General features: G+C 44.7%; 1 protein-coding gene across 5 annotated transcripts in view; it reads right to left on the bottom strand.

Annotated features, from left to right (window-relative positions):
* RASAL2 (RAS protein activator like 2) overlaps positions 1 to 13,436 on the bottom strand; it is a 241,206-nt gene that overhangs the window by 106,986 nt on the left and 120,784 nt on the right. For all 5 annotated transcript variants that reach the window (XM_033151272.1, XM_033151267.1, XM_033151268.1 and 2 more), the window contains exon 3: positions 7,882 to 8,008. In XM_033151272.1, the coding sequence (XP_033007163.1) occupies positions 7,882 to 8,008 (127 nt within the window). The remainder of the gene's footprint in view (positions 1 to 7,881; positions 8,009 to 13,436) is intronic.

The following is a 13,436-nucleotide window of genomic DNA, read 5'->3' as shown; positions in this document are numbered from 1 at the left end:
GCTCAATGACTTATGCCAGCAGATCTGTACATTAAGAATATCCAGATAAGTCCCAAACTTCAAGCATACTCACATCAACATGAGGGACAGTTGCTCCCTTATCCCAAGGGCATCCTTCTATAGAAAGGAAGTGACTTTTCAATTCTATGCTTGTGGGATGAGGGAGAAACTGCTTGATCAATCAGCTTCCATGATTACATTCACAAATTGAGGGGTTCTCTTACAGTCAGGGCCAAAACAAGACATTTTGCCCCTTGAGGCAAGACAGACCAGCTACTATCACCTCTCTGCACACCAGCTTCTGCTTGTGAAGTCATTTCCCTCTGGAGAAGAAAGGGCTGTTCCTCAGAGTGAAGAATTATGGGCAGTCTTTGAGAGTGCCTGGGAACTGCCACCTTTGCAGTGACAAATATTGGTTACTTTTGCTATAATAAACTATGGAGCTCTCCCATGTCATCAACAATGCAAGGAAGGATCCTTCGTTCTTGTTATGGCAGATACATGGCGGAAACACTTCTAGAAGCCTAGTAAGCTGTTGCTGCCTGGAGAGTAGCAGTGGAAGAGGCAGAAGGCAGCCCATCAGCTAGGTAGCCAGCTGGTCAAACAAAGGCAGGCTGGTCCTCAGGCAGGAGGAAATGGCAGAAAGGCAAAAGGAATGTGATCCACCACTGCTTTCCATCCGTCGGCTAGGCAAGGCATTCCCTTTGTCTAATGGGTGGGCCCACTCTGTTCATAGTCAGGTGGGGAATCTTCGTGACTGCCTCTAGGGTCCTTAGGAACAGGTAAAGGTACCCCTGACCATTAGGTCCAGTCGCGGACGACTCTGGGGTTGCGGCACTCATCTCGCTCTATAGGCCGAGGGAGACTGCGTTTGTCCACAGACAGCTTCCGGGTCCTGTGGCCAGCATGACTAAGCTGCTTCTGGTGAACCAGAGCAGTGCACGGAAACACCATTTACTTTCCCGCCAGAGCGGTACCTATTTATCTACTTGCACTTTGATGTGCTTTCGAACTGCTAGGTTGGCAAGTCAGGGACCAAACAACAGGAGCTCACCCCATCGTGGGGATTCGAACCGCTGACCTTCTGATCAGCAAGCCCTAGGCTCTGTGGTTTAGGGTCTTCTAGGGTCCTTAGGTAAGCGCAAATCAACAAGAAATCACATGCACATAATCACCCCTGATACCTTAAGTGGAGCAACTGAAATACGGGAGGGAAGGAAGCAGAGTGTGAATACTTTGTTTCTCCAAATGCCCCTCCCCCCCGTCTGTGTTAGATGTTAAGTGCTCTTGAACAGCCAACTTATAACAGGGATGTGGATGCAAGGGCAAAACAATGCAGTGGTACCTTGGTTCTCAAACTTAATCCGTTCCGGAAGTCTGTTCCAAAACCAAAGCATTCCAAAACCAAGGCATGCTTTCCCATAGAAAGCAATGCAAAACAGATTAATCGGTTCCAGACTTTTAAAAACAACCCCTAAAAGAACAATTTAACATGAATTTTACTATCTAACAAGACCACTGATCCATAAAATTAAAGCAATAATCAATGTACTGTACTATAATATATATAAAACAGTACTGTAGATATTAAAAATTAAAATAATAAAAAATTCTTACCTGTACTGATGATAGTCATTGTTTGGATTGGGGGCTTTTATCCATTTCCACAGTCACACAACCAATCAGTCAATCAATCAATCAATCAATCAATCATTCAGTAGCTGAACTGGAACCACACAGTCACAAAAACAAATTAACTGAAAAAGCTTCACAACAAAAAAGCAAAATAAATAGCAAAAACAAAAGCACCAAATATAAGCTCCAAATATCACCTCAGAACACTGCAATCGGAAACAGAAGGCTTGAATTGCAATGGGGGGGCGCAAATTAGCAGCGCAACAGGAAACAGGAAACACAGGGGGGGGGTGCAAAATGGAGCACATTCGGCTTCTGAAAAAAAGTTCGAAAACCAGAACACCTACTTCTGGTTTTGAAGTGTTCATGTTCCAAGTTGTTTGTGAACTAAGCTGTTCAAAAACCGAGGTACCACTGTACTTTATCAGGCAAAAGAAGCTATTCAATCTTATGGCAGGGCATCAGACAACAAGGCATCACTGAAGACTCTTCTTCACAACAGTGCCTCCCCTCTTGGTCTGGGAGCCAGAGCTCTCTAGCCAGACAGAAATTCTTCAACAAATCACAAGTACATATTTTACCACCAGGAGGGGTGGCCCAAGACTCAGACATCCAAATAGCATTATCAATCTGCTAGAAATACTTCCTGAGTAAGCCTAATTGGAATAAATGAGAGCCTTGCAACTGGATGACTGGATACAGCCATGGATATCCAATTCATTAGCTTAAACTACCATCATCCCTAGCTAACAGGACCAGTGGTCAGGGATAATGGGAACTCTAGTCTCATAACAGCTGGAGGGCCAGGTTTGGCCATGCCTGAGCTAAAGGATTACTTTGGGTGGGTGGGGGGAAATCATCATTTTACATTAAGAACAGCAGAGTTGAGATCTATAAACCTAAATAATAAAAATAATTCATTATCAATAAGAAACAAGTAAAAAAAACAATTTCTTACCAAAGATACATCTCTATATGGAGTGTGAGAATCTAGTATTCACTCATTGTGAAGGATATTCAGCTGCGGTACCAGCTGAGTTAACAAATCTTAAGGCACTTAGAAGATTCCCAGTGTCTGTTCTCACTCCTCTTGCCTTTTGCTAGAGCTGATAGTCCCTAATGAACAAACACTAAAATCTGGCATATGCAAAGATGCAGAAAAAGTAAACTTCTCAACAGGTCGTGGTCATTAATTTCTCTTCCCAAGGACTCATTTCAGGCCTGACTTTCCCTCATTTGCAACAATTACAGCTTTCCAAAACACAAGGGAATCCCCCAAACCATGTTTTGCCTTCTTTCCAATTAGAGAGAGAAGCAACAGCAGGCTTTGTTGTTACTAATTACAGCTTCAGCACGGCACAGTATTTCTTTCCTGGTAACCAAAACCATTATTAGGTATCAGCTCCCACCCCTAAGCTGCACTTTTAATAGATTCCGGGGGATAACTACACCACCCAGAAACCCTATAGATTTTCAAAAACAGAATAGTCATCTCAGAATATGAAGGCTTTGTTTTGTAAGGAAACTGCAAAAACTGAAATAAGTATCGTTCCAGGAGCTTCAAATGAGTTGCTTATTATGATAAGGCCGATTTGTAAATGATGCACTAAAATGACTAGTTCAAAAAGACTATTAATTTACTACGGAAATCAGTGGATTAGGAAGTATCCTTTAAAAAAAAAAAGTTATGTCCCCCACTTTTTTTCTCAAGACAGGATTCCTGCACTGCAGGGGGGTTGGACTAGATGACCCTCGGGGTCCCTTCCTACAATTCTATGATTCTAAGGTGGTTTGCAACAAATACTGAACAAGTTCCTCATAATGTACAACAGGATTAAAAACCCAAACCTTTCCACATGGAGAACCACCTCAAAAAGTGTAACAAGATCCCACCCCCAAGAGGACCAGAGAACTATATTGATTACCAGAATATCAGAATTCCCAGATCCTTGTCCCTTGAAGTTAGAAATGTGATTAAAAAATGAGGGACAGCTGCAAGGGTGATGGACACAGAGGCCCCAGTCGTAACTATGATGTGCAGTAATTACCTACAAACAAAGCAATCGCAAACTTTTTGCAATTTGGTAATTTTCCCGATTATGGTCGTGGATTAAATATCGGGGTTCGAGTGTGCATTTGCTGCATAGGTTTAACAGAAAGCTTACTCTTTTATTAGTTTCATATTTATGTCTGATCTCTTAATTCAGGCCATGGAAAGGGTTCTAGCTTAGCCTTTCTGCTTTCTTTTCTTTCTAGGGTCAGAGACATTTTGTTCATTCTCATAGAGCATTCTAACCTGCAACACATTCACCATTCACCCCATACGCTGACTGAAGTGTTTTACAGTATCACAAAGGCCATAAGGGGGCTTTTATGAACTGCCACACTCACGTCTCAACAGGGGTTTTGAATCCAGGACTCCAGGATTCCAAATGAAACAGCTTGGCCATTGAACTACATGGGATAATGTATATAATGAATCCAGCTCAAGATCCCTAAGCAGTAAGTTCAGACACCACCCTTCAAAAAAATATAGTAAGACAATTATATCAATTGTGTGTGCACACATACAGAGGTGGCAGTGGGAATTTTGCATTACGGTTTCTATCCTAGCAATTTTGTCTATCCTCTTGTGCTTTCAGCATTTGGTGTCCATTCCAAAGCTATTTTGGGTGCAGCTGTTGCTGTTAGCACATGCTGCTGGCTGCCATCTGTTTCTCCTTTTCGCTTCAGTCACGTCCAGCTCCAATGCTCTCCTTCCCTGGGATTGGCTCCTATTGTCATTTTTAAGGGGGACACTTAAGTATTCAGCTCACTGTGAAGCATGCCCTTCAAACAAGGAGATTCTTCCAAATAAGCAATCCTAAACTAACGGAAAAAGAGTGAGCATAATTCAAAGCTATATATTTTGGCCATCGTTCACAATCTTTTATTTTCCAGAGATGTGTTCTGTTCTTTCCATCCTTGCACTGTCGCAGTGCTGCCTGCAAAATCTATTCCCTTTAAAATATCTGATATACAGTGGTACCTCAGTTTAAGAACAGCCCTGTTTATGAACGATTCGGTTTACGAACTCCGCAAAACCGGAAGCAGTGTCTCGGTTTGCGAACTTTAGCTTAGTCTAAGAACGGAATCCGAATGGTGGAAGGGCACTGGCGGCGGGAAGCCTCATTAGGGAAAGCGTGCCTCGGTTTAAGAACGGATTCGGTTTAAGAATGGACTTCAGGAATGGATTAAGTTCGTAAACTGAGGTACCACTGTATTAGTTGCCCTGCAATGCATTGTATAGTCCTGGGTTCTCAATGCAGTGCATCTGCTAAAGGGCTGCCCTGGTGCTCTGCTAAAGGGCTATTTGCTCTCCTCTGCACCAAATTAGAAAAAAAACCCGCCCCATTAAAATGGCCTCCCAGAGCAGTTCCTCCAGCCCCTTGTAGGTCCTTCATAGACCCTCTGTTTCACATGTCTACTTCCATTCTGATTTGATGGCAGCAGGCTTTAGGATTGGTTGGAAAAAAGGAAGAAAGATGGGTGGTGGTTAAACTGTGTTAATTCAGTGGTACCTCTGGTTGCAAACACGAGCTGTTCCGGGGTGCCATTCGAACCCCGAAAAGTCCGCACCAGAGCGGTGATTTTGCGCATGTGCGAAGCGCGCAGATCTTCCGGGTTTGCCACATTCTTAACCTGAAAAAACACAACCTGAAGCGGCCGTAACCCGAGGTATGACTGTACAGGAAATGCAGAAGAGTGGGAGGATGGGGGTTGAAAAGACAACTCATGGAAGTGGAGTCCGGAACAGTAGAAGAAGCCAGAACTACGGGAGGAGGGCAGAAAATAGGGCTAGTGGTAGGGCTAAAAGGAAAACACAGAAGGGAGAACAGGAAAGGGAGAAGCCAGAGCCATAGGAATTGAGCAGAACTGGGTGCCTTTCCATTCATTTTCTTGGGCAATATTTGCATTCTTTGAAATGGAACTACAGTTTGAGGTAGAAAAATATGGGATTAAAAGAGTGTTTTGTGCTCAGATCCCCACATCCACGTTATACTCAAGTTCTTGAGCTAGTTACAGTTCTTTTTCATTAAGACACAATCCCACGGTGGTCATTTTGTGGTGGTGTCCACAATAGGTCTCCCCCCCTCCAAATTTCAAAAAAAATTGGAGAGCTCCAATATACTCCATATGAAATATGCTGCAGAAAATAGGGACTATCCTGTCATGCCAGCAGGCTTTACACCACTTTGGTTGCACACATTAACACAATGGGCAAGGAGGTTAAAGTTCTTAGGACGGCATTCAGTCTCCAGGCGGGTTACATTGCCCTTGGAATCCACGGGCTATAGAAATATAAATGTCTCCCGGTATGCTTTGGGTACAATTCACTGAGAACAATGGCTGCCCACCCTTTCAGTCAACTAATTTGTGAGGTAGAAGAGGTACAATCAAATGCCCTTGAATCCTAATTTCATTTGCCAGTTTAGCAATGTGTCTTGTTTGTTAAGGTGCCTTGCTGTGCCTCTTGTCATTTCCCATCTTCTTTGAAAGCCAATACAGCATTTCTTTCTCCTAACAATACCTACTTACATCTCTGGAAATGCTCCGAGATCAGTACCTTGTCGAGAAACACAATGCAGGTGCTTCAGAAATAGTGTCATGATGACTGTAATTGCAAAATGCTAATCACTAAGCTACAAGTACAGATTGTTAGCCACATAATTTGCTGATTAAAGATGGAAGAGCAAAACTGACAAACAACCTCTTATGCATTCTTCCCATCAACAGGAAGTCACTAATATCTATGCTGATGCCAAAAGATCAGAGTGTCCTTTAAATATATATATTTGAGCTCTTTTCAAGTGAGTCACTCAGTGATGTCATTTCAGCAAAGTACACTCAGAAAGAGCAACAAAGAGTCCTTGTGTGAGAAGCCAGAGGCAGACCATACAGGTATGGCATATATACACCGGTATCTGTCAGCTAACAGGTGAGAGGCCTCCCTTAGGTGACCAGCCTCCAAGGGCCGCCAAACAAGACACCATGGACAATGCCTTTGTCCCTGTCCTGTTGACACAGCCAGTGGTGGCATCTGATATTTAAACTCAAAAAGTGTGCCCCCCTCTGCCATTATATCCGGGTATTTCTCATGCCAGCCCAGCTTATGTCTTGCTTTGGACAAGTGTATCACTGAGGAGAAAAGCACCCAAAGCAATAGAGTGTGGCAAGGTAAGGCACAGGAGGGGCCAGGTTTGTACCTTTATTTATTTAACAAGTGACTACCTTGTCTTTCAGGGCAAGCTTCCGGGATACATCTCCCCTCACCCAGGCACATAATGTGCTGCTAAAAAACAGAGGTCTGCTCACTCTGTACATAAATGGGACAAACATGGGAACGAACAAATGCAACTGCCGTCCTCCACCACTGTGTTCCATTCGGCCCTTGTCTGTAGGCAACGAATGAACACAGGCATGAGAATGAACAAGTCAGGCATGGGAATGAACAAGTCAGTCAAGTTTGGCTCGCCAATGATAAAACAGGGTTTATATATGGTGCTTGAAGCCAGAGCTCTGGTACTTAAGACACCAACTCCCTAGTCAAAGACAGAGAGAATGAGACTCTTGCGATGAGACAAGCCCTGGGGACTTCTGGCCACACCAAGCTCTTGCTTCTTAGCTCTCCCCATTCCCTTCACTGCTTCTCAAGGGGGAGAGCCCCCCCTCCTCTGCAGAAAAAAGTATGATTTTATCATAAACTCGTTTCCAAAAACTCTTATTAAAACTTTTTTATGTTAAACTGAGTGGGGGCGCTATGACAAAACAGTGAAAATCTCAGAACAAAGCACCGGTTTCGGTTTATTGCTTGCAAGCGCCAAGGGCAGAAATAAAAATGAAAACAAAACTAGGCCGCTCACACAAGTAGTTGGAGTCGCTTTAAACTGTCCATAGAAGATACCATGCTATTGGGTTAAACAGTTTTAAATTCCAGGATTCTTCAGCAGCTTCGGGAGCAAACGGTTGTGCCGGCGCTGCATAACGTAAGAGAAACTTCGTTGATTCAGATAAATACGAACACTTTGGAATTATTGAGCTGCTCAACATTAATTGACAGTGTCATTGCTATATGGTCTTCCCTGGAACACTCCTCCAGCGCTGTCTGTTCAAACAGGAAGCTTATAGTACTGTGCAATGGAATGAAGTTTCTCACAGAAATTTAGCTTAGAAAGCTACATTGCTTGTTCTACTCATATAGCTTACCAAGCTTAGTAGCTCCCTCTGGTGGAAAGTCAGGAAATTGACCCTCTGAAGGAACACTCACAGTGCGCCGCAGGCAACGCCCTTTGGAAGGCTCCGATGCCTGTTCCTGCCCTCCTTCGACAGCCATCTGCACATGAAAAAGACACAGGCAGGTTATAAATTTCTTTTTTCCCCCCAAACATAAATTGCTAGAAGCAATCAAGAACTTTTCCTGCCCAGAATTAATGCCTCGATTCCACAGCAGTGGTTGGCAAAACTGAGGGCTATTTAGATAATATCTGGACACATCTGCAATCTAGTTTTTATTTGAAACTGTGCATGGCAAAAGGAAGCAAGTCTCACAGTTCCACAAACAATGCAATTAAAAGGCCCAAAGAAATCCTGTATTTCTCTGCTGCAGCAAAAACAAAAGGGGATTGGGGCAGCATAAAGACTAATACATTTTATCACAGCACAAACTTTTGTGGAGCAAAGTTCACTTTGTCAGATGTGCAATAAATCAAGTTATCGTTTCCAACTGTGTCTTGAAAAACTCTCCCAACTTTCTCCAATGCCCCCAGGGTTCCCTGTGCTCCTGCTACAAATTGAATATATAAAAAAATGAAATAGGCAGGTATAAGCCACCCTGTGGGTAAAAACACCCCAATGCCAAGGATGAAATCTGGGACCTTGTCTCTCTGACCAAGGGATGGTCTCTCTTGTGACAGAGTTATAAATTGCCCCAAGGGTACTTTCTGCTAACAAAGAGCTAGTGTGAAAGCAGAGAGAGAGACTGCAACAGGCATATTGTAATTTTGGGTGGGTGGGAAATGGGGATAGACGCTCAGTCAGGGACACAGAACCACCACCAATATGTTGACATATATGGATTTAGTATGTTACATGTTCTCTCACATTAGTTGCAGTTTTCCAGATTGAAATTTAGCTCATCTTTCTGCCCAGCTCCCATGATTGTTCTCCAGTTCCTTAGTCATAGAGTCCTACAAGCATAGTTATGTGTCTACGGACTCCGGGGAGGGTTTTTTTTTTGTTTTTTTTTTAAAGATGTCCACTCTTCCTCCTTTAGGCATTGGAACAAATCATGTACGCAATGCACTAAGAAAGATCTGAACAGCAAATTTCATCGGGCCAAGTATTTGTAAAACCAAGATCTGCAAGGTCATAAACCAGGAGTAGCACGTCTAAATTATGCAGTATCCCTGCTTGCCCATCTTCCTTCTCATCAAACCTCTATTGTCAGCACAAGCATGCCTTGCTCTTAAGTTTCTGTTTTCACGAAGGGAGACTTCATCCTCCAAGAAGCTCCAAGCCAGCTGATGAAGCGGTTCTGGTTGCCCAGTGCAGAAATTCTACTTGGCCCTGTCAATTATTCATCCCCTGCACTTGGAGTTTTTGCTGATATTTCCTACCCAGCTGAATACTATCATGACCGTGTCTGCAATTACCTTTTAAGATATGGCTAGTATACTCAGTATACTATCTGTCTATCCAGACACATCCAGAGATATGTATAAAGTTTCTCATATTCGTGTATGTTCTCAATATTTTTTTGAAGTCATTGGCTAGATTCCTTTTTCATTTGTAAAGTTTCTTTTTAAGCATTACTGGCTGTACCCGGCCACGCGTTGAGGTGGCTCATTTGGTTCAATGGAAAAGGAAGATAGAAAATAGAAAGTGCACGTTTGTAATTCTGTGGAGATATCGCCTGCCTCCCCACAGCTTCTCCCGTTGAACTCCTGCCTCCCTCCTCTCATTCTTTCCTCCGCCGTAGTGAAAGGAGACGCCGTTTTCGCCTGCCTCCCCACAGCTTCTCCCATTTAACTTCTGCCTGGCTCCTCTCCGTCTCCCCCCCCCCATAGTTTGTCTGCACCCCCACAGCTTCTCCTGTTGAACGCCCGCCTGCCTCCTCTCCGTCTCCACCCCAACTTGAAGGAGACCCCGTTTTCGCCTGCCTCCCCACAGCTTCTCCCATTGAACTCCCACCTGCCTCCTCTCCGCCTTTCCCCCATTTTCGCCTGCCTCCCTACAGCTTCTCCCGTTGAACTCTCCCCTTTCTCTGTCCCACAGAAACGGCTCCTTTCATTTTCCCGCCAAAAGTGCTGGCTCCGCCCCCCATGCACACACAGGGGTGGGGGCGTAATCCCCTCCCGAAGAATGAACGTCCAAGGTTGCCAGGTCGTAAGAGTCCACAGTGTGTTAGGGTAACCCCAAGACAGGGTGGCATGACCCCCCCCCCCGTTTTCGCCTGCCTCCCCACAGCTTCTACCGTTGAACTTCCGCCTGCCTCCTCTCCGCCTTTCCCCCGTTTTTGCCTGCCTCCCCACAGCTTCTCCCATTGAACTCCCGCCTGCCTCCTCTCCGGCTTTCCCCCATTTTCGCCTGCCTCCCCACAACTTCTCCATTTGAAATGCCGCCTGTCTCCTCTCTGTGTCCCCCCCCTACTGGAAGGAGACCCCATTTTTGCCTGCCTCCCCACAGCTTCTCCCATTGAACTCCCGCCTGCCTCCTCTCCGCCTTTCCCTTTTCGCCTGCCTCCCCACAGCTTCTCCTGTTGAACTCCCGCCTGCCTCCTCTCCGCCTTTCCCTTTTCACCTGCTTCTCCTGTTGAACTCCCGCCTGCCTCCTCTCTGCCTTTTCCCCGTTTTCGCCTGCCTCCCCACAGCTTCTCCCGTTGAACTCCCGCCTGCCTCCTCTCCCAGCGGAGAGGCTCCATGGTCTTCCTCCCTCATAAACGGCTCTTCCGTCAAAACTGCTGCCTCCGCCCCCCATGCCCAAGACCAATGAAATTACTGTATGCTGCTTTTGCATCCAGTAGATGGTGCTGTTTTGCCAAAAATCAAGTTATTACTTGTCACAGGTGTGACATTTATGTGATATTTTTACATAAAGACACTCCTGGATTGGAACGCAACGTCGTGTCAAAATTTCAAATCAATCGGTCAAGGACTTTCTGAGATTTGAGGTACTGAACAAATGGACATTTGCATTTTTATTTATATAGATATGGATGAGGCATCTACCTCTTTATGCCCGGTGTGGGAAACCTTTCTCAGCCCAAGGGCCACAATGCTTCTCAGAGAACCTTCAAGGGGCGACCAGGCAGTGGTGGGTGGAGCCTGAGCCAAACATGGGCGTGGTCAGAGGGGAAAGTGGGTGGAGCAAAGGATGCAAAACCACGTCCCAGCCGACACAAAAGCCGACACCAACCCACAAACACCCACCTACCCCTGTCACACTGTTTAAGGACATAGTTGAGCCAGGCAAAAGCACTCAAGGAGGGTATGGAGCAGGGCTGGTGGAAGCTGGGGCTTGGCCAGAGCCTGCTTTATGCTCCCTCTGGAAAATTTAATGCAGGAGCCCACCGCCCTCTTATATATCTGAATAGTAACTGGATGGCCAGTGAACCCCATATGGCTCATAGCTTACCAATAACCCCCTCTTACCTATTCCTCTCTAGGGACCTAAATTTTTAACTGCCAACCTCCTCGAAGCTGACGAAAGAAGAGTGGGCCGATCTTTTTTGTAACATGCTGATGGGAGACAAAGAGGGATAACTGGGCTGGAAAGGGGAATAACTTGGCCATAGAACAGCCGCACGTGTTTTGAGAAGAGAACTGGCCTTTCTGCTATTCTGATCTACAGATAAGTTTGCTTTGGCTATATGTGCCAGAAGTAATTCCCCAAGTGAGAAATCCTCGGCAAATGGTTTAGAAGAAGGGGTCAGCAAACTTTTTCAGCAGGGGGGGCCGGTCCACCGTCCCTCAGACCTTGTGGGGGGGCGGACTACATTTTCTTGGGAGGGAAAGAACGGATTCCTATGCCCCACAAATAACCCAGAGATGCATTTTAAATAAAAGGACACGTTCTACTCATGTAAAAATATGCTGATTCCTGGACCATGCGCAAGCCGGTCCGAGAAGGCGATTGGGCCAGATCCGGCCCCTAGTTTGCCTACCCATGGTTTAGTAGATAAAGCATAGAATTGTAGAGTCAGAAGGATCATCTGGTCCAATCCCCTGAAATGCATGAATATGCAGTTGTTCCATAGGAGATCAAACTTGCAACCTTAACATTATCAGCACCATCTATCAACTCATTTTCAGGATTCCCTGGTTCGTAAGTGGTATACTCTTTCTAGGTGGCAGAAATATTCAGCTCTTACCTTCAGAACTACACTTAGTGCTAGTTTTATTGCCGGTGTGATATAATGTGCTAGAGTGCAGGGATGAGAAATGGCAGATTGGAGATTCAAGATCCTGCTCTGGAGCTTCAGGGCAAGTTAGTCTTTCCCAGCCAAACCTATCTCATAGTGAAATGAGTTTAATTCCTGCTCTGAGCTTCTTGTAGAAAGGGTAGAATGCTGACATAACAAACAGACTGATCTATTTTTATTGAAATTTTCAAATATACATTTCCATCATTGAATATCCACCATTATAATCACACATTCATCGACTTCCCTCCTTCCCCTTCCCTGAGTCTTAGAATTTCCCCATAATTTCTGCATATTCTGACAAAAAATCCATTAAATTTAGTTTCCCCATTATAGCTCTTTATTGTATGTTATACTGTTGAATTTACCTTAATCCTGCTAGTGTTTTCAGTTGCTTACAATTATTTTCCAAAAATCCCACACAAAAATTTCACTCCTCTTTATATACTTGATCTTCTTGCTCTCTCATTCTGCTGGTTAGGCCTGCATATTCTATCATTTTAAGCTGCCATTCCTCTCACCTTCCACTTTTGGGCTAACAAAATCTGAGCTGCTGTAGTACTTAAATAAAAAAACAGACTGATCTAGAGCCAAGCAGAAAATTGAAGAGGAACATACAGTCCCCATTTAAAAAAGAATGACATCCCTACTGCACTTGAGTGGCACAGTAAAGTTTAGTCTCTAAATATGGTAAGTTAAAGAACAGAATTTGTAATTTTTTCTTAAAGGATCCCAAATGGGAGGGATGTAAAGGGGGGAGGAGTACAACTTGTAAAAACAGCGATGTAATGGACACTATCCAATAGGCTCCAGTCACACCCAATACTCATTGCAAGTACCATATTTACTTGCTGTACAGCGACAACTAGAGCAGGGTGTTGGTAGAAAGGGAATTTTCCTAACAATAAGTCATTGTTGTCTGAGTGGTGGGATAATTCAATGCCCTGGCAACAGAACTGCCACCTTGCAAAAAGAGGCATTCAGATCTCATGCAACTATTGAGTAACAGCTGCACAAAAATAAAAGCCAGGAAAGGCCCATAAACTTCAGTTCTTATCCGAAGAATTTATCATATACTAGCAAAGTCTTCATGGGACGCGGGTGGTGCTGTAGGTTAAACCACAGAGCCTAGGGCTTGCCAATCAGAAGGTCAGCGGTTCAAATCCCCGCAACGGAGTGAGCTCCCGTTACTCGGTCCCTGCTCCTGCCAACCTAGCAGTTCGAAAGCACATCAAAGTGCAAGTAGATAAATAGGTACCGCTCCAGCGGGAAGGTAAACGGCGTTTCCGTGCGCTGCTCTGGTTCGTCAGAAGCAGCGTAGTCATGCTGGCCACATGACCTG

This window comes from Lacerta agilis, chromosome 6 (genome assembly GCF_009819535.1).
Source record: "Lacerta agilis isolate rLacAgi1 chromosome 6, rLacAgi1.pri, whole genome shotgun sequence".
Taxonomy (NCBI): domain Eukaryota; kingdom Metazoa; phylum Chordata; class Lepidosauria; order Squamata; family Lacertidae; genus Lacerta; species Lacerta agilis.
Note: the sequence above shows the minus strand (reverse complement) of the source record. Positions and strands in the feature narration are given on the sequence as shown.